The 26,287-nt window shown below is 40.7% G+C and overlaps 1 protein-coding gene across 1 annotated transcript in view; it reads left to right on the top strand.

Annotated features, from left to right (window-relative positions):
• The window catches only part of LOC134502856 (zinc metalloproteinase-disintegrin-like ohanin), a 33,764-nt gene extending 7,690 nt beyond the window's left edge, over positions 1 to 26,074 (top strand). Inside the window, exons 6-21 of the mRNA XM_063311376.1 lie at positions 95 to 290; positions 1,626 to 1,688; positions 3,475 to 3,546; positions 4,376 to 4,545; positions 4,909 to 4,993; positions 6,445 to 6,575; positions 9,803 to 9,980; positions 12,538 to 12,627; positions 13,724 to 13,919; positions 15,206 to 15,308; positions 16,416 to 16,575; positions 17,154 to 17,234; positions 19,148 to 19,226; positions 24,793 to 24,898; positions 25,226 to 25,322; positions 25,973 to 26,074. Of these exons, the coding sequence (XP_063167446.1) occupies positions 95 to 290; positions 1,626 to 1,688; positions 3,475 to 3,546; positions 4,376 to 4,545; positions 4,909 to 4,993; positions 6,445 to 6,575; positions 9,803 to 9,980; positions 12,538 to 12,627; positions 13,724 to 13,919; positions 15,206 to 15,308; positions 16,416 to 16,575; positions 17,154 to 17,234; positions 19,148 to 19,226; positions 24,793 to 24,898; positions 25,226 to 25,322; positions 25,973 to 26,074 (1,909 nt within the window). The remainder of the gene's footprint in view (positions 1 to 94; positions 291 to 1,625; positions 1,689 to 3,474; positions 3,547 to 4,375; positions 4,546 to 4,908; positions 4,994 to 6,444; positions 6,576 to 9,802; positions 9,981 to 12,537; positions 12,628 to 13,723; positions 13,920 to 15,205; positions 15,309 to 16,415; positions 16,576 to 17,153; positions 17,235 to 19,147; positions 19,227 to 24,792; positions 24,899 to 25,225; positions 25,323 to 25,972) is intronic.
• Positions 26,075 to 26,287: the final 213 nt, after the last annotated feature.

Raw genomic sequence — 26,287 nt, 5'->3', positions numbered from 1 at the left:
GATTCAAAAAGACAGGAGATGTTGGCTTGGTTGGTGAAAACTGGTTAACCACCCCTGTCCACCTATTCAAAAAGAGTCTACAATTGTTTTACAGAGGGTATTTCACGAGTCATGGTGAGAAGTACCTTATTGAACCCTTGAAGCTCTCAGACAGTGAAGCCCATGCAGTCTTCAAGTATGAGAGTGTAGAAAAAGAGGATGAGACCCCCAAAGTCTGTGGGGTAACCAACACAACTTGGGAATCAGCTGACCCCATCAAAAAGACCTCTCGGATGAGCACAAGTGCTGAAGTAAGTCTGGCATTAGAACCCCAAGTATCTAACATGGTTTGAGAACAGGGGTTAATTTACTTGTTTCTAAATTGTAAAGTCAAAGAGAAATCCTCTAGGAGTGCTTAGAAAGAATTCACAGGAGAGGAAACTTCATTTCTAAAATTTTGTTCAGGCCACGCTGTCCAAGACAGAATAGGGAAAGCAGATGAGCAATAAATACATGACCCAGGTATATAGTATTTTCTATGGCCATGCAAAGCTTAGTTTGGGGATTTGGGTCAAAACTGTTTCAACTGAATCTCCAAATCATCTCAACTTTCTGCATCGGTTTAGAAAGTTTAATCAAATTATCAGATCAGATGCCTCTTTTATGCAGGTGTAGGAGACAAGGGATGGGGGAGAAACTGTTCTGAAATACCGAATCAGAGTGCTTTCAGATGTCTAATAGAGCATTACATAATCTTGACTCAATTTTCCAATTCGATTTGAATCATCAAATTGGACTGAAGCAATGATTTGAATCAAAACTGACAAACTGAACCTGGTCACAGATGATTCTCATACTCCTAATGTTTTCCTCCTCTACTGGAGGTAGAAAATGTTGAAGACAAAACAATGCATCCAGAATCCCAGACCACATTCCTTCCTTCCACTTGGTAACCAAGGTTGAGCAGCAGAAATTTTGACAGGCTCAAAAATAGGTCAAATGAGTGATTTCTTTACTTGCTTGGTCTTATCCCTGTTAGATTCTATGCAGAGCTAGGTATCCATATACAGATTTATTTCTAAGTATTGGCATCATATAAGAGCCAGTCTGGTGAAGTGGTTAAGGCACCAGGCTAGACGCTGGGAGACCGCCTTATGCATAAAGCCGGCTGGGTAACTTTAGGCCAGTCCCTCTCTCTCAGCCCTAGGAAGGAGGCAATGCCAAACCACTTCTGAAAAAGACGTGTCTAGGCAGCCTCCATGAATTGGACACAATTGAATGGATTAAAAAAAAATAGGCATCATAAAATTTTCAAAATGGGTGCAGTTGGAAACAAGTGCCACACAATATTATACACAATGGAAGTGATTCATGTCATGACAAACTTTTTTTAAAGGTGACCACTTTTGTTTCTGCCTGACAATTCATTTCATAATGTACTTCTTCCTGAGAAATTTCTCAGCACATTCTCTAAGTGCTAAAGTTTTAACAAGTTCTCTCCTTATAAATGCCTTCTTCAAAGAGCCGGTATTTCTGAAAGTTCATGTACTTTGACCAGAGAGTAAAATAAGCCATTTTCTGATTATCTGATGACCCAACATTCCTGTTGGCTGAGGAATAAATCTTCTGTTTATTGTTCTGTTTAGAAACAGGAATACTTGAAGGCCAAAAAGTATGTTGAATTTTACGTAGCTGTAGACAACAGAATGGTAAGCATCAGATGGATATCATTTCATTTCATTTCTGCTTCGAACACAAAATTTGGTTTCTGTCTTTTTTTAATGTGGGAATCTTTGAAGTCTTTTCCAAACATAACATTGTAACTGGATTTTATCTTAAAATGTGCTTTATAATGTACTTTGATAATGTTATTTGATCCAACATTTACAATGTTAAGAGATGTATGAACTTTAACTATTCTCTGATATGCGCATTTGTTCTTCCTGGTCTCTATCTAAATTTTAATAATAGTTTATCCAGAAATGCCATGATCTGGAAGTTGAAGTTAGTTAACACAGAGAACAGTATATGAAATTTTGAAATAGAGAAAAGAGCAAAGGAGAATCATCACACACCTCTTCTACCTGGGCCATCAAGCATTCCAAACTCCAGAGCAAAATTCATGAGAATTTTGATGAATATTTCTATGAATATATACATCTGAAATTTATTTTCTCCATATGTGTGTGTGTTCATATATTAACTGAATTTCAGTTAATAAATTGGTTCAAGAGGTCAACATTACATACTATAATGTTCATATTCCAATCCAACTTAAATACATTTCTCCCCCACCACAAGCTCTAATATATGCTAGCCTTTGGGTAACAGACAAGTAAGGTCCACATTTGACTTAGCCAGACTCATTTGCAGCAATGCAGCATTTGTAGAAAAATAACTCCTGGGGCTTCTCTGAATTTTTTTCCAGCAAAATAAAACTATGTTCATGAGCTCAAAAGGAGACCATGAATTAAGATATCTCCCAGATACCAGTTTGAGCTTCTATTGCAAAAGGGAACATCTTATGCAAATTCTTTTCAGAGAAATTGGTCTCAGGCTGATGTCATTTAAATTCAGTTTCTTCCTCCTCAGCAGTTTGGCTAGAGTGGTATTCTATTTCCATATAAAGTTATTTACTGCAAAGATGGAAGCTTCTTATTCTGCTGTAAAACAACTTTCCATGGGAAAATGAAAAATGAAATGTTGTTAATTCAGTGATTTTTCATCAAAATGCACAGAGTTATTGCATTGAGCTGGAGAAAGTTGACTTAAAAGATAAGTTATAAAAACGTTGTTGCCATATGTGATATTGTGAGGAATGACCGTGGGAGACAGGAAGAAGAGCCGCAGACCAGACAAGGGTCAGACAAGGGGCAGTTGAGTCCACAGAAGGCATGGGGGTGTGGCAGACGTCTCAGAAGGGGCCCTCCCTAGTTCCTTGGGCTGTAAAGATGAGGGGGGAGAGATGTACTTTCAGACTTGCCAGATTCTATTAATGTAACCTTACAATAAAGTTAGGGCTGGTACTTCTGGGTGTGCTTCTTGTCTGGACTACCTCACAGGGCTGACACCCTCAGTGTACATCTAAATTTATTTTATCCCATTGTTCTCACTGGCTGAAAGCACATGAAATGAATGATGTGAAGTAAAGGGTGGTTCTCTCACACTTCTCTGAACAAGGAAATATAGCATCCAGTTAAGGAAAGCTTTTATATAGGCTGACCAACATTTTCTCCAACAAGGAGGAAAGCCCATGTGTGGTCCTGAAAAGTTAGTAATGTTAATATATTGATGGCAAAAATGTAGGTAAAAATCAGCACAAAAGAATCGACATGAGTGCTTGGCTATAAAATGATTTCTTCTTTGTCTGAATCAGCAACTTCACTGATTATTTGGTCTCTTCCTTTCCTCAACATGCTCTCTTTCTCTCTCTCTCCTTCTACCCCTTCACCCCCAAATTATGGTCTCTTCTTAACATTTTTGTCTTTTCTGTAGTTCAAGAAGTACAGCCAAAACATGACTCGTGTAAAGACAAGAGTATTTGAAATGGTCAACTATATGAATGTGGTAAGAGGACATGACAAAGGTTATTTCACTTTCTCGATTTAAGAAACCACCACCCTCCTCCAGTTTTTCCCTGGCTGTGTTCACACAAAAAACCTAACCAGGTAGAGAGACCTAAGAGATGGACTTCTACAAGCATGCTAACTTTTGTGGCTTCGAGTGCAGTGAACCTAGGTCATCTGGTAAGCTTGTGGTCCAGTGTGAAAGGCAATCCCAGAAAATGGGCTACTTCAGTAACCCAGTTAATAAGCAAGTTATGTGAATATAGCCACTGTGTTGGAAGGACGTAAGGCCAAAACTGTTGCATGAATTCAATCAGTGATCCATCTCTGTAGCTGGATTCCTTCAGGGCTGTGGTTAATGTGCTGAACTTGGAGGTTAGAAAGAAATGGACACAATAATCCTAACCCCAACTGAACTGAATAGTGAACATGGTTCCTGAAAAGAAAGCCAGAGAGAAGAATCCTGTTTGAGTTGGATTGTGGCACTTAGGAGGAAGTTTAATCCACTCATCTGGTACTGTTTCCCTCCCATTACCCTTGTTTACCATCTTCACAGCAGATAACCAGTTAAAATCAGGGAGGCGACCGGAGCATCCATGGGTCAAATCTCCCTCCAGTCCTCCTCCTCTCCTCTCTCTTGAATAAAGAGAATAATCACCTGGTTCTTCTTTATGATTTTAGTTCTCCTGCTCGATAAATTATTATTATTCCCCCAAAATATTCCATTTCACCTGCATGGAGAGGCCAATGTCAGTTGCCTTTTAGTCTTGAAATGTTTCTCAAGGTTTACTTGTGTTAAGATTCTGATGGATGCCTTGTCCACCCCACAGATTTACAAACTTTTGAAAATTCACGTAGCATTGATTGGCCTAGAAATTTGGACTGACAAAGATAAGATTGTGGTCGATTCATCAGCCGGCATCACTTTGGATCGCTTTACAACATGGAGGAAATCAGATCTGCTGAAGCGCAAAAGGAATGATCATGCTCAATTGCTCACGTATGTCTCACTGCGGGGAAAGGGAATGGGGGGGGGCTGGGAGTGGAGTAATTAAATTAACCTAAAGGGCTGGATTTGTACCACATCCTAACCCCCCCTCCCCAACCTAACCAAGGTTAACATCAGCTAAGATTATCATATAGTGCAAATGTATCCTGGATGTGTTTAACAGAAATGGTTAGATGGCTTGTGTGAGTACAGCCTAAACTGAATTCGAACTTCCAGAAAACTGGCAGGCACTGAGGATGGGAGTAGGGGCTTTGCAAAAGCCATGGAGGGTTGCCTATGCCCAAGGGCCACAGATTGGACTCCCACCTTCTAGAGATTTTACCACCCCCCCTTTATCATCTTTCTTTCTTATAGGGGTATTGACTTCAATGGATGGATCATAGGATTGACTTATGTGGCAAACATGTGCAATCCCAGCCATTCCCTGGGAGTTATTCAGGTTGGTGGAAAGGATATCTGTTACCTGATTGTAGGCAATGAAAACTTATATACAGGAATAACTTTATTACAAAAAAAAAGACTCTTCTTATTTTTGATCCACATCAGTTTCATACATATTTACTTACAAATCTGACATCAGGTTCTGCTTCACTTGATGGAATTTCTGCACAATGCATTTTAGACACCTTGTCGAACAAGCTTTTTGTATGCATTGAGCTATATTTCTAAAGAGAAACAGTATATTATAACTTTTCCAGATCAGGAGGAGCCAAAGGACAACTGTGTTTGAATCTGCAGATCAGCTGCAGCAGGTCAAATCATGTTACCATACTTCCAAACAAGGCTACTGACAAAATTCTTAGCAACCCTAATTACAAACATTCACCGTCTTTCTTTCACTCCAGGAAAGTTCGGATCTAGACTGTGCATAAGGATGAATTAATATACATTGAGAAAATGAGAGAATTCTAAATCTGCTTTTAAAAAAAGGCTCCAGTACTTTAAGATCCTGTAAGAAAACCGTATTAGTTCAGAAGAGGTTGGGTATAGTACATTTAATGAGAAAGATTATCTTTGTAATGTTCACTTAGAAGGAAGCCGCATGGAGGTTGAAAAGGTCTGCTCCTCAATAAGCAGCTTTAGGATCCTGGTAGAATAGGGTAACCCTAAGCCTGGTGCTCAGGGAAGTCTCATTTTCATTCAGAAGGACCAACTCTCTCTTAGGTCTGTTTAGGATGGCAGCCTTCATCACAGAAGGCTGGAAATGGGCGTGTGTGAATACTCTGAAAATGCCAGCTCATAGCAAAAGCCCCTGAGTAGTTTTCGGACTGAATTCGCATGTAAATAAATGCAGACAAACGGACGGATAAGTTTTGTTCTTTTCTTATGGTGTAGCTGCAGGGCTTTTAAATTTTTCTCCTGGATGCAGGTGCATTCAAAGGAGGTGGAGGAATGCTGGGATGACATAATCCTTTGGTTTCCAGCTTCAGATGAACAATACACTTTCTTAGCGCTTCTCCATGTTAAAAACGAACCGACAGTAACAAAACTCATTGCATGTAGAAAACTAGCAGACTCTGGAGAAAGACTTCCAATTCCTCTGAGGCTAGTTTTCTACTCAGATCTCATTTTTTAACACAGAGAAGGAATAGGAAGACACCTTTGCAGTGCAACAGCATTCCAGTGAGATAATTGTGGAGGAAACCTCCATCTCTTTGCTACTAAAAGGAACAACCAAACTTTGTTGCTTCAAAGAAAGGAACAAAGATGCCACTGCTCTCTGCAGTAAACTGATCCCACCCCTGCAAATTATTAATCCCTTTTTTTCGTTATTTGGTTTTTCATTCGAAAGTGCTTGAGCAAAAGTTTCAGCCCAGTGCTAGTAATAATCGAATTCAATTTCAGTTTCTTGGCTGACTAACAATAGACAAAGTGTTCTCTTTTTTTCAGGATTACAGCACCATCCCAATTATTGTGGGGACTACAATGGCCCATGAGATGGGTCATAATTTTGGCATGGAACATGACAAAACGTCCTGTACTTGCAAGTCTGATACATGCGTTATGTCTCCATCAATAAGGTAAGGGTTCCAAAGGTTTTGGGCAAACTTTTAATGACTTTCAAATAAAGCTATTTTTAAATGGTTGCAATTCATTTTTAAATTAAGTATGCTGAGAGCTTACAGAAATGAAATGATCAGAGAATTGCAGAACAGTGGTATTTGGACACATGAGTGTCACTTTACTGTGTGTAATTAAAGTGTGTCTTTTTTAAAAGCTAGAACTGCTCTCAACAATTCAATAGCCATCATTCAATATCTTCCTTGAAAACACAGTATTTTAGAGAAATAGCATGGAACGTACAGCACAAGGAACCAAATATTAATAATTGTGATGGATAAAACCAGAAGGCAAGTTGGAGATTCAAGGCTTTCCTGAAGTGGGAAGCAGGTTGAGAAAAAAATAATTCTGAACCATCCAACAGCAGGAAGAGAAAGATGAAGTAGCATCTTTTGGGTGCACTTGCCTTCAGCTGAAAATTGCAATTCTTTGACAGAGGGGTTTTCCTTCCTCACCCTTTTCAACATAGGAGAGATGTTCCCTCTCTCCCATATATTTCAGGAGCAATTAATAATCAATTATGAGAATTCTAAAGTTTAGTTTCTTCCAGTGAAAGGTAAAGGCACAAGTGGACAATGAATCAGAGCAAGTTAAATGTTTTAAATACCTAGGCATAGTATTTCAGGCTTCTAGGAAATTAACAGCCCAGGTAAATTATGCCACTTCTACTTCCCAAAAGAGCTCACAAGCAATAATAAAATTCTAGAGGCAACAAATTACATCCCAGCAGCGATTAAACTGTTTATGGCTAAATCAGTTGCCCAACTATTATATGGGATACAGCTTGGCCCATACATGAACCTAAGGGCTTATGAAACCATTCAATTGAATTGCCTTAGGACTTTGTTCAGTACCCCAAAATGCACCCCTAATGCAGTCTTGAGACTTGAAGCTAACATGCCAAGTATTCAGGCTCAGGCCTGGACCAGGATTCTAATCTCATGATTCAGAACCATGTCCGACCCTACAGGTGCCGTACCTGTATAGAATTTTGCAGTCCTGACCTCTCTCCTGAATATTTAGGCCAATTAACCCTGCAGAAGGTGAAATCCATAGTGAAAGAAAGAATTGGGGACATTGATCAACAAAATGATATCACCAGGGCTCCTGAATTCTGTCGCCAAATGTTAGACAGCTGCAAACGCTCCACTGTGGGGTATTTATACAATTTAACCTTAAACTAATATAGATGGGCCTTTTCCAGAGCCTGCTTTGATGCCCTCCCTTCAGCAGTGCTGGTGGGAAGATTTCTTGGGACTCCTTATTCACAGAGACTTTGCCCTTGTGGTTCCGGGGAGGTGGAAACTCTTGCCCATGTCCTCATAGGGAGTCCTTTTTATGATGCCCCAAAACGTGCTTAAAATTTAGACAATCATTTCTAAGTTTGAGAGTCATACTGATAGATTTTATGTTTATTTCTTTTTAAGGTATGCTGACTATACTCACACACTAGGCGGCCAAGCATCTTTATCAAGTTATACAATTGCACAAAACTTTTAATTAGATATGTGGTTTTATTTTTTTATTGTTTTCCTTTTTTTCCTGATAATGAATTGTGGGACTAAACTATGTCTCTTCTTCTGTTGGAAAGTCTGGTCAAAGACCGTAATAAAGAGATTTGATTTGGTTTGATCTGATTTGACAGAGACTCAACAATCTTTTCTCTAATATCTTCTCCAAGTTGTTCTGGAATTGCTCTAAATCTTAACCAAAATCCTTCTTCTCTCAGTTCCAGTTATGCCAAGTTATCCAAATTTTTCTCTATCTCTCTATTTATAACTTCTGTCTTACTTTCCAAAACTTCCAGTTTGTCAGTAATTTGTTTTAAGTCTGTAGCCTACAGATTCTTTCAGATCCCTTTTTATCCCTGCAATTCCTTCTTCCATTTCCTTTTTAACCATTGCTGTCATCTTTTTACCAAATTCTTCAAACATTTTCTGCAATAAATATAGTGAAATGCCCTTTTCTGTAAGATGTTCTAATGAACCCCTGCATCCTTCTCCCAATTTAGCACTTTTTCTTGTGGTTGCCATGGTGAGAAAGTGAAAGTATGTCAATCACCATGATGAAAATAAAAGGCAGGCTTCTCCCTTTTTTTCTGTTTTGCTTTTCTCTGTCTTTAGCACTCTAGTCCCAAATAGCTCTCCATAGTTACAGTCTCACAGTTTAGCTCATATTACTCTTATCTTCTTGTTTTGCAAAATCCACCAATTATCTACTGTCCTAAATGATAAACTATCAGCATCCCCATGAAGGTCCTATCTGTTAATCTAATTAATTTTGCTATTTTCAAAGCATTTCATCAGAAAAAAACCCTCTGTATTTTAAAACCACTGTCCCATTTACCCGTTTCAAACTTTCTTGGATCAGAACCTTGTTAACCATTTTGCTTGTAACTTAAAATCCTTTAAGGTGCCATTTTTTCCCCTCTTCTTAACTTCAAAAAGAAGGCACACACTGAGAATCTTTGATCTTCACTGCCATTCAGAATAGCTCTCTTAGGTTATAAAGTAATTAACTCATAAAGTGATTAAGAAAGTGAGACTTTTGCTGGTCAGATGTCCATTAGGGCTGCAGAGCTGTTAAGGACATGTTGTAAATCCCTCAGCTCCCAAGCCACTCGCGATCAACCACAAGAAACTCAGTTCCTGTGGTCTCCTCGCAAGGGGTGATCCCAAAGAACTTTCCTTCTCTCTGGAGAGATTTTTGTCAGCCAGAAACTGGCTCCTGGCCAGCGATTCCACCGAAGTGCTGTCCCCATTAATGAAGCTGCTCACAGCTGCTCAAAGCTGCACACCACAGTCTAACCTGCCATCCGTCCTCACCTGGAAGCCACCAGACTCCCTCTTCCACACGGAGGCTGAGTAAAAATGCAAATGAAAGGCAGCCCTCCCTGAAGAGGAAGACGCTTAAGCAACCATCACCACATGGAGCTCTCAATGCAAATTCATTTTGTCAAGGAAGAAAAGAAAAGAAAGCTAGCGGAATTAGAACCGAGGGAGCATAATCTGGGAGTAAGATCAAGGAGTACAAACAGATCTCTTAGCTACTTTCTTAGCCTTAGAGAAAAACTGCAGTATCTGTTCATTAGCCATCCCTCTTCTATCTTATATGTTTTTGCAATGAATTTTGTTCCTTCTCCAAATATGGATGATGTCATGGTCTGTATATCGGTTCATCCTTACAGCTATCAACCTCTCCAGCATTTCAGCTCTTGTAGTGTCCGGGATTTTGAGAAATATATCATGCACCACACCCCACAATGCATTATCAACAGGCCTTTGAGCAAAGAAATTGTTGCAACCCCAGTCTGTGGGAATGACTTTGTGGAGGAGGGAGAAGAATGTGACTGTGGCTCTCCAAAGGTATGTTCTTCTGAACAAGGGTGGTTCCAAGAAATTTCTCAAAAGTGGGAATGCTTGCAAAATCATCTAGCTTTCTAAGTGACATGAGCACCCAACAGGTTGGTTTGTGAATGGCATAGGTTTGTGTCTTTATGTACATGCATTTATGCAGGGAATTCCTGGGTCTGAGGAGCCAAACATAGAGGCATGGAGAACTGATATCTGTCAGGATGGGATATCCTGCCAGTAGGTTATGGGTAATGTAGTAATTAGTTAGTCATGCTTGCAGGGCTGTTGGGAATGCTTTGTAGCAATTAGTTTGGCAGGCTTGTAGGATTCACAGGTGTGCTTTGAAATAATTAGGCGGGTAGGCATGCAGGACTGTTAGGACTGTTGATTAAAATTGTTTCAGAGAACGGCCGGTACCAAGGTCGGTGCAGATGGCACTATCTGATTACCAGTGAAGGATTTATAACTGAAAAGTGGAAGACTGAGAGAAGAAGGGAGGGGTTGTCATGGAGTAAACTCCTCAGGTGGGAGGGGGTGGCACGAAGGTGGAGAATGTAACTGACATTTTTGAGCAGGCTTTTTTAGTTTAGGTTTTACATTGGAAATGATCACTTGTATTAAATAAAGATCTTTTTCATCTCCTTTAATGGCTTGTGGCAAGAGTCTTTGAATTAATAGCAAACAGGATCAGGACCATCACAATATCTCATGACTCTTTTGGGAAGACAAAGCATTTTTAAAAATGGGTGATTTACCACTCCTTCCCCATTGAAAACCCCTACTTCATTGACATGATGACATCATCTATCCCACTATTGTCTTGAGCTGCTCCCTCCCAGAATCTGGAATCTTCGATCTCTGCTCTAGGGAATGGCTATTACTCTCTAATAGTGATTTTACCCACTCACAGTAATTTAGGAAACTGTTCTCCTTATAGTGTTAATTGGTGTCAATACACATGTAATGGTCTATGAGAATGCCCTTGAGAGACAGGAGGAGGGGGAGCAGCAGACTCGGCAAGGGTCAGATAAGAGGCAGCTTAGGCCACAGAAGCAATGGGCATGTGGCAAAGATCTTAGAAAGGACAGCCCCCTCCCCAGTTTCTTGGACCATAAAGGCAAGGGGGGAGAGATGTACTTTCAGACTTGCAAGATTCTCTTACTGTTACCTTACAATAAAGGTAGTGTTAGTACTGGTGGTTGGTGCTTCTTGTCTGGACTACCTCAAAGGGCTGACATCATGAGGAGAAAATGCTTCATGAATAAATGAAGAATACTGTAAGTCCACATAGTGAAAGCAATGGTGTTCCCCTTAGTAACATATGGCTGCGAGAGCTGGACCATAAGGAAGGCTGAGAGAAGGAAGATAGATACTTTGGAACTGTGGTGTTGGAGGAAAATTCTGAGAGTGCCTTGGACTGCAAGATGATCAGACCAGTCCATCCTCCAGGAAATAATGCCAGACTGCTCACTTGAGGGAATGATATTAAAGGCAAAACTGAAATACTTTGGCCACATCATGAGAAGACAGGACACCCTGGAGAAGATGCTGATGCTAGGGAGAGTGGAGGGCAAAAGGAAGAGGGGCCAACCAAGGGCAAGGTGGAAGGATGATATTCTAGAGGTGACGGACTCATCCCTGGGAGAGCTGGGGGTGTTGACGACCGACAGGAAGCTCTGGCGTGGGCTGGTCCATGAAGTCACGAAGAGTCGGAAGCGACTAAACGAATAAACAACAACAACAACTGTATGGTTTCCCAATTAGGAGGTGTGGATGTTTTTATTTCTTTTATTCTTTTTAGCACAGGAAATATACAGGTAAGTATGTGTCACATACAAGCTTCGCGTGGTGCAGAGTGGTAGGCAGCAGTATTGCAACCGAAAACTCTCCCCATGACCCAAGTTCAATCCCAGTGGAAGCTGGATTCTCAGGTAGCCGGCTCAGGTCACTTCCATCCTTCTGATGTCAGTAAAATGAGCATCCAGCTTGCTGGGGAAGGTGACGACTGGGAAAGGCAATGGCAAACCACCCTGCTCTATAGTCTGCCAAGAAAACGCCATGAAAGCGGCGTCCCTCCAAGGGGTCAGACATGACTTGGTGCTTGCACTGGGGACCTTTCACCTTTGACATGTGTCATGTAGGTATGCCATCATCCACCTGCAATAAACAAATAGTCAGGCTGCCTTCAGCATGGTATCAGTCACATTCATTTGCTAGGGCTGACATCATGAGGAGAAAATCCTTCATGAATAAGTGAAGAATATGGGATGTAGCTTATGCAGGTTCCCAATTAGGAGGTGCAGATGTTTTTATTTCTTTTATTCTTTTTAGCACAGGAAATATACAGATAAGTATGTGTCACATAGGTATGCTGTCATCCCCCTGTAAATAAACAGTGAGGCTGCCTTCGGCATGGTATCAGTCACATTCATTTGCTAGCATAACCCATAAGATGAAACATATTGCAGAAATGTCCTTTTCCTTGTGAGTTTCTCTCTTCAAAATAGACCAATTAAAAGAGACCAGGCAGAAAAGCCTATAAACTCATGTGATCATTCTTGGTTTTCAGGAATGTAAAAATGAGTGCTGCGATGCTGCAACTTGTAAACTGAAACCTGGTGCAAAGTGTGCATATGGGCCATGTTGTGAGAACTGCCAGGTAAGTCTTGTTTATTTTTAACACCAGGAGAGATTTTACCCTGCTTCTTACTATCCATATGAAAATGTATTATCTCTTAGGTGCTTACCGTGATCAAAAACATTTTAACTTTATTTCCATCCCTTCTTCCAGTTTATTTGACCTTTATGAACATGTCCATATGGAAGACATTTTAGCAAAATTTCAGCATTGCGTTGTCTCAGTCTAAAACACATTTCTTTGGCATGTTGATTTACTTCTGTGAAGTTAATATATGTATATCCTTCTGTGACTGAGTTTGGATGGAAACCCAGTTTAAATGAGGGTGGGCAATGCTTGAGACTGGTGCCCTAACTCAGCTTCCTGACTTTCTGGAACTCTGGAAGACAAATTATTTCTTTCCCACCCTTGATTCCTCTCCCCTCTCCCCAAAGCCCTAAATTCAGCTATTTTGGTGGCACATTCTGGAGGTGCTGGAGGACCATGAAGGGAAGGGGTGCAAGTTGCTCATTCCTTCTGTGTGGGATCCCAATTGAATCCATACTAAACTTTTTGAGCAGAGGGGCCCAAAACATGTTATTTCCATCTTCCCATCACAAGTCAAGATGCAGAGCCACAGAAGGCAGCCAAACTTTTTCAGCACATGGGACAGAAAATTCTATGGATGCTTCTCCCCATGCAAGGAAATAAATATATACTGTGCAGAAATTCAGCAATTAGCTTTTTTGCTGCTTTTTCATGTCAGCCAACACGACTTTCATTGAGAGCTGCCCCCCTTCATCAACATCCAGCAGAAGACAGTATTATAATTATCTAATATTACGGCATATTATAGCAAATATATTTTTTGCAACCTGTAGAGTTTCTGCTTCAGGAATTGAGCCTTTCATGCCAATCATTTTCTCGTAGCAAGTAAGATAGACTGGGATTTCCAGGCACTACACGCAATATCTTAAGATATGCAGCCAATTTGTAGCACGGCAGGGATGGCTTCCTTGGTAATCCTCATGACAGATGAAGAGGAGGTTTTGAAATGGGTTGAAAATCATGGTTGGGGCTCTTTGGCCTCCACTGCTAAAGAGTGATCGCTGGGAGGATTTTTCATTTTCACCAACAGCTTAGGAAAGCAGGAGCAGTGTGCCGGGCAGCAAAGCATGACTGTGACTTGCCTGAACTGTGCACTGGCCAATCCCCTCAATGTCCCATGGATCGCTTCCGCATGAATGGACACCCATGCAAAGACAACAAGGGTTACTGTTACATGGGGAAGTGCCCCACCTTGGCCAACCAATGTACTGTTCTCTGGGGGTCAGGTAAGTCAATCTTAGGATTTTGGAATAGCGGTGTTGAAAAAGACTAAGACAGTCATTGCTGTTGATCAAAGATATTTTAGAGCCCACTTGTCCAGATTGTTTGGTTTATAGCTCCAATCATCCCTAGTGAACATGGCCAATGTTCAAAGAAGGTGACAGTTGTAGACTGGAAATCTGGAAAGACTGACGTAGGGGAAGGATGCTTTAGTGGATTGTGGATGCCTTCCCAGATTGGACAATGATCTGAGTTAATAGATTACAGACTGCTTTTTTGCATATTACAGCAACAGCTCAAAATTATTCTCCAACAGGCTTTGTTTTAAATCAGCTGGTATTGCAAAGTAAGCCAATACTGCTGGAGAAGGAACAGTGTACAAAGACTAACATCAAGAACCTGTCATATGCTTAGAGATTTGTCCATCTAGTCTTGTTCTTTTAAGACTTTTCTAGGGACACTGATAGACCCATCCCTTTCCCTTTGCTCTATCAGAGATGATGGAGACTGAATATGGGACTGTCTGATACGAATATTCACACCCTGGGATTGGCATTTTCTTTAAATTTAGGCATAATAATTTAAAGAAGTAGGTGTTGGGGGCATGATTGTTGTCATTGATCAGCCATGACTTTAATGTCAGATTATCACAAATTTTTCAGCATGCTTTTATGTTGAAAAAGGAAGTTGAAAATTAGTTCCTCATTTTGATATAAAGTAGATATTTTGGTGAGAAACAAGAAACAGGGAGATTTATCTTGGTCATAGATGTGTGGTGCAGTGAGGCTTTGCATCTAGAAAGTCGCAAATGCAGTTCTTGGGTCACTAATTAAAAGGATCAGGTGGCATGTTGTGGTGATGGGGAATCAGAACTGCAAATCAGAAAATTGTTCCACTTGCATGATCAGTCCAATTCTGGGAACTGAACACACATCTGGAGGGCATCCAGGTTGCAGAATGATGACACAGAGAAATGAATCTGGGATTTGATTTCTAATTTCCCTACAGCCATTGATTCACCAAGTGGTCCTGTGCAAGTTGCATGATATTGGCATCAGCTTTGTGTCCATAAAAAAGGAATAAGCAAGTTTACTGTAACACTGTATGAGATATTGAATGCCTTATGCGTAATGGGGAATTAGATGAATAACTGGTTACAAATACCAATTTTAATAAGTAAATATTAATTAAAACTATTTGCAACTCCTCTGAGATATCACAAGCCATTCTTTATCCTGCTGCCATGATACACATTCAGGTATTTGTCTTGGTTCCCCCCTCCCTATTACAGGTGCAAAAGTGGCTGCAGATTCATGTTTTGCGATCAACAGGAATGGGGTTTATTATGGCCACTGCAGAAAGGCAAATGGTAAATACATCCCATGTGGACAAAAGTAAGCACTCCAGATCATTTACTGCTTTGATGATGATATCATATAAGGGTAATATAAGAAAGTTTTCCAAGTAACATCTGTGGGAACATGATTCTGTCACCTTGCTAAAACAATGGATCTGTGAGCCAATTTCTGAAAGGCTAATTGCCCTGTGTTTTCCATCTTGGGTTGCAAGATGGAGCAAAAGTGGGATATAAATGGAGTGCCATGAGAATAGAAGTGCCGTTAGAAGATTGGGTGAGACACTATAGTCAGCCTTTCTCTCTGGGCTGACACCAACCAGCAATAGTTTGTTTAATTGTATATTATTGAACCAGTTCCAGTTGGCTGAGTTTATGAATTGCACGTAGCCATAAACCATGACTTAGAAACCACACTGGCTGGATTTGCAGCACATGTTAAACCAGAACCAAACAACAAGCCACATTATCTTTTAGTAATGTATGTAAATCCAGACTCTGCCTCTTGCTCTTACACACACAGAGAGACCCCTGTGCTATTTTTCCTACTAAAATAAGGGCAGTCCTTATTTTATACACTCCTATTTAAATCTAAATTCCATTTTTATCCTATTTTTCTTAAATTGAAATGGAGTAACACCATTTTTCAGGGCAATTTCCCTCTCTAATGTTTAATGTAGCTGCCGCTGACCTTTAGATTTCAACTCACATCATCCCCTGTCATCCACTGGTCAGAGATGAGGGGAATTGTAGGCTAGAAATCTGGAGAAACCAAGGTGGGGAAATCTGCTTTAGGAGTTATCCAGGTGGATAATGAATACATTCTCTGCCCTACAGATGAGAATCCTGACCCAAACTATCCTCACTCTCAAAAGCAGGGAAATCATGTGAGCTGGCTGAGGATACAGGAACTGTGTTTCTCTATCTTTTCAAATCTTGAAAACCCTCTTGAGAATTTTCAGTTATCTGTTAAAGACAACCCAATTCATTTTGAGGCTGAGCAAACTTCTAGTTGTCCACCCCTATTTTTTTTTAAAAGGTTCAAAGGTTAATCCAAGAACAACTGATGTTTGCAAATGAGCTAAAAAATAGACCTCTCATTAATCCATTCTTCTTATTTAAAAGGAATTGGCTGTTTCCTTTTCAGGGATCTGAAATGTGGCAAGTTGTACTGTAGAGGTGGTTCAAGGATGCCTTCAACTGGGAGCCTGGTGTCATTTGATTCATGCAAAGGAAGCTTTCCAAGGAATATAAAGCAAAAAGATTTTGGAATGGTTCATCATGGAACAAAATGTGGAGAAGGAATGGTTAGTAAAAGATTACCTGTAATTTGTGTGCTGTAAGGTGTGATTCCCAGGGGTGATCAGTAAAATAATTTTGCAGTGGATCTTGCTGAAAGCTGGTTTAGATTTCCCACACTAAAGTGAATCTATGTAGAAGAAAAGAATCCATCTAGCCTTCTTTTTGTTTGAATGTCCAGGGCTGTTTCCTTCTTCTAAGAACAAAATGCCTGGCATTCTCACAGCATTGTGCTTCTCCCTCACAGCACTTCCTTGACCAACCGTCTAGAGACAGTCCTTTCTCTTAACTTGTAGGTATCTCCACAGAGAGGATGGAAGAAAGGTGAGACAATTGGGGCAGGGCTGCTTGTATCCTAAAGGACACCAGTTCAAAGAAGACACTTAGAAGTGCCAAAGCAGTCCCAAAGCTCATCTTAAAGCATCAGGAATCAGTTCCTCCTGTCTTCTTATGCAGCTTAGAACCTCCAAGTGGTTTATTGAATATCCTGGTTTTGTTCTAGGGAAGGACAAATTTCAGTTGCATGAGAAAATGCTGTCTGACTTCCTCATTTTCTTCATTGATAACCGCAGAATTTGACTTTCAGGTCTGCAGCAACGGGCAGTGTGTTGAGATAGAGGCAACCTACAGATCTACCAACTGTTCAGAGAAATGCAGAGGACACTCTGTAAGGATTATATGTTCTGGCTAAGGAATGCTACGTGCTCTTTAGCAGGCTTTCAGACTGTTCTGCTTAGCGATAGGGCTCTAGAAAGCTTCCTCTCTTAAGCACGTATACCTGGCGTTTCCACTTTTTCCTTCACAGTATTCTCTGCTCCTCTTTCTTCTCCTAGTCCCTTCCAGTGTGGTCCTGGTTTCATTTGCTCCGCTTACCACACCCCACCACCCATCAGTCTTGGCTTCCTAGAATAATGCATATGTCAATCCCTGAAAATAAGCCATGCTTTCTTTTTATATTGGCATAAAGCTGAAGCAGGTGCACATAATCCATTAGAGCTTATGCGTAAATGTGCTTGGGGTGATATTTACATCTCAGTAACAGTTTGTTGCTCTAATAAAGAAAATGAGTAGGATTGGCCACAGCACATTTCTATCTAAAGAGGAAAACACACCATGAAGCATATTATTATTATTATTATTATTATTATTATTATTATTATTATTTGCACAACAATGTGAAATCACAGCTGCCAGTTCTTTATCTGGTGTTGGCCATTATCATTATCATTATCATTTCACACCTAACATCTATATAGTAACTTTGGAAATAAAATTCATCATGAAATTCAGTTTCCTTCAATTAAGAGCAGAATCAGAACTAAATATAAATTATTTTGTTGGATAGAGATCATGGTTGGGGTTATGTAAAACTGTGTGTGTGTTTGTGTGTGTTTCTGTGTGTATGCCTTTTTATACATAATTTACATAATTTCTCTTTTTCTTTCTCTCTTTTTCCTTCTTGGAATTGTTCTCTTTTTTTCTTTGTTCTGTTTTATTAAACAAATAAAGCCTTCCACCCCACCCTGAAAAAAAGCCTTTCCAGAAGCCTTGATGCCAAAAATATTTCAGTTTTTGGTCCCAGTAGTTCTAAGTCTGGGCAGGCTGACATGGAAATAGATGACCTCAGTATTTACCAAACCCAGAATAATTTAGGGCTTTAAAGATGAAAGCACATTAAATTGAGCTCTAAAACTAACAGGTAGCAATGGAATCAGATCAAAAACTGGGGTCACAAGTTAGAATTGTCAAATAGCCATCAGAGTCTGGTTGCTCACTTTGGACCAATGGAAGGTTCCAAGTTGAACCTCAAAGTAAAAACAGCCTCCCCCAGAAGTGAAAATGCCCCTCTCTCTCATGGCCTTTCAGAGTTGGGTGAAGATCTAGCACTTCCAGAAGATCTCTGAGGACTAAATGTGGAGCCAACCAATACCGAAATTAAGTTTTATTGTATTGTATTACAGTGTTTTGACACATCATTTATGAATGAAAATCACCATGTTATTATAATTTTGGTGCATGACCTAGAGTCTGATTGGATTGGGGCAGTGGACAAATTGCATTAAAGGAAGGAAGGAAGGAAGGAAGGAAGGAAGGAAGGAAGGAAGGAAGGAAGGAAGGAAGGTCCATCTGCTCTAAGTTAATATTTTCCTGATACTTTTGTCCATCTCAAAGCTTGACTTAGTCCTTTCAGCCTGCTGTCCCCCGGAAGTGCTCTGACCGCAGCTCTCGTACCATCCAAAGAAGAGCACCCTGCCCATGCCGGGCTGCTGTTCGGCTCAGTCGAATAACTCAACCTAGCACCAGATTAAAGAACAGTGACTCAGGCTGTCAGGATGCAGTCTTTGGGACTGCATCTTGAACAACAGCTTTGCTAGAAACCCTTGATTTCTTTTTCTGTGTGGGATGCTTTGGTGGGTTTCCATCTTTTTATCTGTCTAATTTGGTTCAGTTGTTAAAAATAGTTTTATGCTTCAGTACTATCTGGCTGCTTTGGACTTCATAAAAATGCAGGAGAAAGGTTGACTGTGTCTTTTCCCTGTATCCGTTCTGAACACTAATACTTGGTCTGTGCTATCCTAGGTGTGTGACCATGAACTGCAGTGCCAGTGTGAAGAAGGATGGGCACCACCCCACTGTGATGACCCCACAGCAAATAGAAGTGAGTTAATTCAGGGGGGCACTGCATTCTAGTCTTTTTTTGCAGAATCTTCTGCACAACTATAGGTTATTTTTATCCCTGGGATGAGTGGAATGTCTTAATAACATTTGCATCCCATCTGCAAATGCTGATTTTTCTCAGTGGATTTTATAGCAAATGTACCACTGTATGATTTCTTCAGAAGTAAGCAGGAAATGATGGATGGGACTCTTTTTAGCTGCTACCAGTTAATGGGTCAGGGTTGTCTGCAGGGTATTAATTTTTAATAATAAAAAGGCAGGTTCGCAACTGCAATAGTGCAATTGAAATTTGGCCTATTTTTAGGAGCATCATCACCCCCATAAAAATGGGTGGATTTTCCATCATACGATCATAGACATTAACTTATATTTTTGATCATGCCCTGTGGACATCCCTGTAATGGGCACTCTTCTCCCATCTCCAGAATATTTTTATTTTGAAGGAGGGAGAAAATGGCAGCTACCAACTGATCATTCAGAGTTAAGGCATTATTTATTATTTTTATGAAGGTTAATGATATCAGGGCCCTTCCATAAATGACACATCTGCTCCTCTATGAGCAATGTGTTTTGTCATTTTCTGTATCCAAAGCAATTCCCTTATGTTGCTTTGTTTTAATTTTCATAATCACCTCTTGGGTAATTTGTTTTAAATTCTGTATTGTCGATGATAGAGAATCCTCTCTAAATGGTTTAGCCTGAATTCATGCAGTAGGAAACATCCACCTTAATTTGGAACTAAATTATTACATGGGAATGGGAATTCATTCTAATTCTAGAGTTAAATAATTTTGATTCAAATTAGGGTTTGATATCTCAGTTTTTGTATTGTTATACATCAACTGGGTATTGTTAATTATTAGCAAACTGTACTTTAATTGGAAGGGCTATTTTTTTGTCTTGTTATGCACATTAAGGAGAAGAGAAGGGAAAAATAATTAAGTTTAAGTCTTGCTGCCATTTATTGAATCTATGAGTAGCGAGATTTTTTTTTATTTTCAAATACAAAAGGTATCACAAGCATAAACCATTTCATAACTTATAACCATCTCTTAAGATACATCAGATATTCTCTTCATCCCATAATGCATTTCTTAACTAAAGAACAAAATCCAAATTCCTCGTCTTTCATTCCTTGTCAGCAAAAGTCCAGTAAGGGTTACCAGAAATAACTACTTATTTATTCTAACCTTGATCCAATATGCCAACCCTGTATTCCTTCCCTGTACTTTTAACAATCTTGATTTTTAACCCTTTCAAATAATATCCCAGAGCTTGTTTTCTTTTCATCGTTTTTTTGTCCCTTCCCAAAAAATCTTTCAAAACTTTAACAGATCTCTTTGGTACATCCAATAAAAAATCTTGTCCTTTTTTTTTTTGTCCCTTCTCAAAGAATCCTTCAGGATTTTAACAGACTTCTTTTGTACATCCAGTATAAAAAGGTTATCCAGATCACTTTTCTGCTTTAATATTTGTATATTCCCTTTAGGTATTGAGACATCAACCAGTACATTTCATTTGTATGTCCAGCACATCTGTTTCCATATCCTTCTCATAACTTGACACATTTAGATCCACATTCAAATTAATTTCAAACTAATCCAGTACAGCTTCTTCGTCTTCTGTAGCATCATTTACACACCATCTGTCCAAACTATCTGATAATTTCTAAGACCATTGTTCAAAAATAACCATCAAAATTTCCTGTCATGTTCACCGTTGCAAGTGTTAGAGAAACGAAGGGCAGCCAAGCTGTATGCCAAACTGCCCAAATGTGAATTTCACAAAACCCAGTTGGACTATTTGGGCTATCAAGTCTCTGACAAGGGGATTGAGATGGACCCTGAGAAAATTAGGGCCATCTTAACTTGGGAACGCCCTCGCACCCGACGGCAGCTGCAAAGTTTTCTGGGGTTCAGCAACTATTGCTGCCAGTTCATCCAGGGGTTCGCTGAAATTGCCTTGCCCCTCACAGACCTGCTTCGCACAAAAGGGTTGGGGGAAACACGCAAGGTAAAACACCCCAGGGCAGTGTTGAATTGGACTCCAGAATGCCAGGCTGCATTCGAGAAACTAAAGACTTACTTTACTGCAGAGCCCATTTTGCGGCACCCTGATCCTGAAAGCCCCTTTGTTGTCCAAGTAGATGCCTCTGACTTTTCTATTGGGGCTATATTGTTGCAAAAGGACTCTGACGACATCCTGAAACCCTGCGCTTATCTGTCCAGGAAATTTTCTGAGACTGAGCGCCAGTGGCATGTTTGGGAAAAGGAGGCTTTTGCTGTCAAAGCTGCTTTAGAAACTTGGCGCCACCTCCTTGAGGGGGCTGCCTACTCATTCAAGGTTTGGACGGACCAGAGGAATTTGGAGGCTCTCCGCACCCCCCACCGCCTGAGCCCCAAACAAATTCGCTGGGCTCAATTTTTCAGTTGGTTCAACTTCCAACTGAAGTTCATACCTGGCAAGAAAAACTTTCTTGTGGACGCTTTGTCCCGCTTGCCTCAAGACTTTGACCAAACCCTTCAAGTGGTTGGTACTGTTCTCTCTTTGCCACAATTGGGACTGGCTGCTGTCACCCGAAGCCAAACCCGCACTCCGCCAGCTCAGGGCACACCCCCCCCACACACACACACACAGACCCGCAGACAGCCGCTCCCTTGTCAGTTGCAATCTGACTTTCTCCAGGCAGTGAAATCTGACACTTGGTTGCTGGCTAATCGAGACAAAGTTTCCTTCAAGGATGATCTTGCATGGGTCGGCCACCGCCTTTATGTGACTGAAACTGTGCGTGCTTCAGTGTTGCACTGCTCCCATGATGATAAATTGGCGGGCCATTTCGGTTTCATCAAGACCCTGCATTTGGTCTGCTGCCAATTTTGGTGGCCCTTGCTGTGGCAGGATGTCAAAGACTATGTTGCCTCTTGCCCTGTCTGTGCCATGTCAAAACAAAAAGTGGGGAAACAACAAGGGCTTCTCCAATCTGTTGCCAGCCCATCTCGTCCCTGGGCCGAGATCTCTATGGACTTTATCGTTGACCTCCCACCCAGTCAAAAGAAAACTGTCATTTGGGTTGTAAAGGACTTCTTCTCCAAACAAGCCTATTTTATTCCGTGCGCCTCCTTGCCATCTGCTCAACAGCTGGCTTGCCTCTTTTTGTGCCACATCTACCATCTCCACGGCTTCCCCTCCCATTTGGTGACCGACAGCGGCAGACAATTTACCTCCCAATTTTGGCAGTCTTTTTTGAAACTGATTGGCACTGAACAAGCGTTGTCAACGGTGTCGCATCCGGAGACGGACAGATCTACTGAGATTCTTCACTCCACCCTGGAGCAATTTCTTCGCTCCTACACCAACTACCATCAGGACAATTGGGTCAAACTCCTGCCCTTTGCAGAAGTTGCTTACAACAACGCCGTTCACCAGAGTACTGGGCAGACCCCTTTCCGGGTTGTTTTCGGGCAGGACTTTGTCCCCATCCCTGAATTACCCCAGCCCCCTTCTACCTCCTGCTCAGCATATGATTGGGCTGCACAGCTGGCCGACTCCTGGCCGATCATTCAGCAGGCTCTGAGCGATGCCCAGGCTACCTACAAATGCCATGCTGACAAACACCATTCTCCACAACACACCTTCAAAATTGGGGATCAAGTTTACCTTTCCACTAAGTTCATAAAATCCCCTCAACCTGCAAAGAAGCTTGCCCCCAAATTCATCGGGCCGTTCCCCATTGTTGCTCTTATCAATCCTGTTACTGTCAAGCTCGAGTTACCCCACAATTTAAAATGTTTACACCCTGTTTTCCATTGCAGCTTACTCAAGCCAGCCCACCACTCCGTTCACTGGCACCCCCAACCTCCTCCGCCTGCTCCTATCATGATCGATGGCCAGCAACACTTTGAGATCAAAGAGGTCGTCGACTCCGGCAAGCTTTGCAACTCCCTGCAGTACCTCGTTCGCTGGAAGTACTTCCCCCACCCTGAGTGGGTGCCTGGTCACCACGTCAATGCTCCTGAATTAATTCACTGCTTTCACCTAGCTTATCCTTTCAAGCCTGCGGCTTGATGGTTCCTTTTGCTATTCATCTTGTTGGGATTTTCTTTCTTTTGGGGGGGGGGCGGTATGTCATGTTCACCGTTGCAATGTTTAATGTTCATCGTAACGTTTCGCATGCCATGGTGCTGACGCGCGTTCTGGTTGGGAGGGAGCTGCTGGGAGACCTTGTACCAGGCTTTCTATCTGTTTTCATGGGGATGGAATGTGTTTGGGTTATCATTTGTGTTCAAGGTCTTTTTTACCCGTTGATTAGCAGAACTCGTTAGGAGCACCTGGGATGGGGAATTTGAAACGGTTGTATGGGGGGAGGGCTTACATTCGCACCGAGGGTTTTTAGTTTGTAATTGGCGCACTTTTGCTCATTCTCAGCTTTCTTTGTACTTGCATACTATTCTTAAATAAACCAGATTTGATTCAAGCTCTTGCTTGTGAGTCTGAGTATAGTTTAGGATAGGCAACCATTACATTTCCACTGTTAAAATATTTTGCTTCATTCTTTGTTAACAAGTCAAATTTAAATTTTCTTCTCCTTTAATTATAATCTTTATTTTCTTCTAGCTCCCTTTAGTGCTCAATCTTCAAAATCCCATCCTATCATGTTTTTTCTTAAGAAAACCCAAACAATCAGTTTCCCATGTGAAGGATCTTTCTAATTGATTTAATTTTCCTTTTTTATTACTTTGGTTTCCTTTTTTATTTTGGAAATATTAAGACTCTTTGGAATGGCAAGTTTTACAGCAATCACTGGGTGAGTAGCATTCTCCTTAGAGAAACAATTTTTTAAATTTAAGCATTTGGAAAAAATATTAGTTTTTAAATTAAACAGCAAAAGGATGTTTAGAGTGTTGGTTTTAGAAAGTTAACATTGGACTAAGGGTCCAGATGGTCTTGGAATTATAGCTGTAAATTAATGGGTAGCAAGATTGTGATTAACCTAAAGCTACCTAGTGGTGAAAGTCCAAATACAGGCTTCTTAGACTGTATTTTGGTTTCTCAATTACCCTGCTACAACCACGTGCATGATGATCATGGGAGCATGATTAGAATCAACCCTTCCTCAATCCAGAATTCTTAGCCAGTCTGGGAGCTGTAGTCCCAACACATCTAGAGGTCATGGAGTTGGGTTAGATGAGGACAAGACATTCATGAAATGAGGTTTATATTCCTGGTCTTCCTGGGTTAAATTTGATGCCCAGGGTTGGTTCAGAGTTGGGTGGCACCAAGAAAGGAAGAAAGAAAGAAAGAAAGAAAGAAAGAAAGAAAGAAAGAAAGAAAGAAAGAAAGCGGGAGGGAGGGAGGGAGGGAGGGAGGGAGGGAGGAATTTTAGCCAATTCTCAATAGAGTTTTTTAGGGAAAACTCTTAACTTGTGTGTGAGAAATGCCAGTGCTTGGAGAACATAATTTTCCATTGATTGTCTCCCATGTTTCCATTGTGACTCCATCAATATAACTTTAAATCTCGTCATAGCCTTTTCTTTTTTTTCCTTTAGACATCATCGTCATTGTCATAGGTGTAGTAGTAGTCTTACTAGTCACTGCCATCATCCTTGCAGTTCTCTTCCGCTGCTACATTTTAAAGAAGAAACAAAGTCAAAGGTGAAGCTTTTGAATGTTCTCAGCTAAGGTTTTTTAGGGGTGGATTACCAGGTGAGCCGAGTCCCATGCAACAGCAGTGATGGGTTGTCCTGACTGAATGGAGAGGCTGAGAGTAGAAAGGACTGTATAGGACTGGATATTCAGTTCCAGAAATCGCTCTGGCTGAAGTTACAGATTTTGACTGAAAGAACTGAATATTAGTAAATAATAACTATTATATGTAGGGAGGGATGGAGGGAGGGAGACATTTCATGTATTTCCATGTTTAGCTTGACTTTGGTCTTCAGAATGCTATCCTCATTATAAAATTCTGTTCTTTTATGACAGCACTCACAAAAGTGCAGCTGGAGCCACAAATCCTGCTTTCTCTGGTCCAGATCAGAAGAGGAAACCGCATCTTGGTCCAGTGTCCAATCATTCAGAGGTGAGAGGCCAAGTGGGCAACCTGAGCAGAGAAGAACACCCAAATACCACAGCTTTATACAATTTCCAATCCATTTGTTTCATACGAGGTAATAAGAAGTATGATTCCCCAGTGGCCGTTTAAGGAACTGGGGAGCCCAGTGTAGGTCTGGAGGCTCCTCACCCTACCCACAGCCCCTAGTTCAGCACTGTGGATGGATTTCTGCAAAATGAGATGTTTTAACTGTGCTGGAACTGGTAAAGGGGCCAAAATACTGCAGTGAAAATAGTTTGGAAGCTTTTCGTCAACATACAAGCAAAATACCTGCATTTTTTTATTCTATTTACAGAGAGAGAAACTTGTTGCTGTTGCTGTTGCTGTGGTTGTGAGATAAGGTCAATCGTTCTGTTATCTTTTAATGCAACACTACCCTTTGTCCTTTTCAAAAACAACAATAACACAATTGCTATACTGTAGTTACTGAGCTCACCTATCACTTGCACAATAAACTAAATAGAATGTGTTTGCAAAGCAAAACACAAAATAACAAAATTCTACGTCTTTTCAAGTGCAGCTGCTAGGCTTTTAACCAATCTGGCTAAGTGTTTAAAGTTCTTGGATTTAAAAAAGTTTCAGATATATTCAAATTTTTGCTTGTTTCCTCCTTTCAGATAAATTCTTCTAGATTTCTCCTCCCACCACCTCCATCCCAAGCAAATAAACCGCCAGTCTGTGTTGTGACTACAATTAAATGGAATAAGTCTTGCTTATGAGTCTAAAGCAGTCTTTAACAAACAAAACAAATATATTCAACAAACCCCCAATAAACCACTTTATTCGGTGGTGATGTGCAGTGGTATGAATGAGTGTATGCATTACACTAAGTAAAGTATGTTTTATTTTGTCTCAGGTTAGCATGTTCTGTGAATCAGATTATGGTGGTTTATCTGTCATGGTTTAAACTAAGCATTTTGGTTATTCGATAT

This window comes from Candoia aspera, chromosome 9 (genome assembly GCF_035149785.1).
Source record: "Candoia aspera isolate rCanAsp1 chromosome 9, rCanAsp1.hap2, whole genome shotgun sequence".
In the NCBI taxonomy this organism is placed as follows: Eukaryota; Metazoa; Chordata; class Lepidosauria; order Squamata; family Boidae; genus Candoia; species Candoia aspera.
Note: the sequence above shows the minus strand (reverse complement) of the source record. Positions and strands in the feature narration are given on the sequence as shown.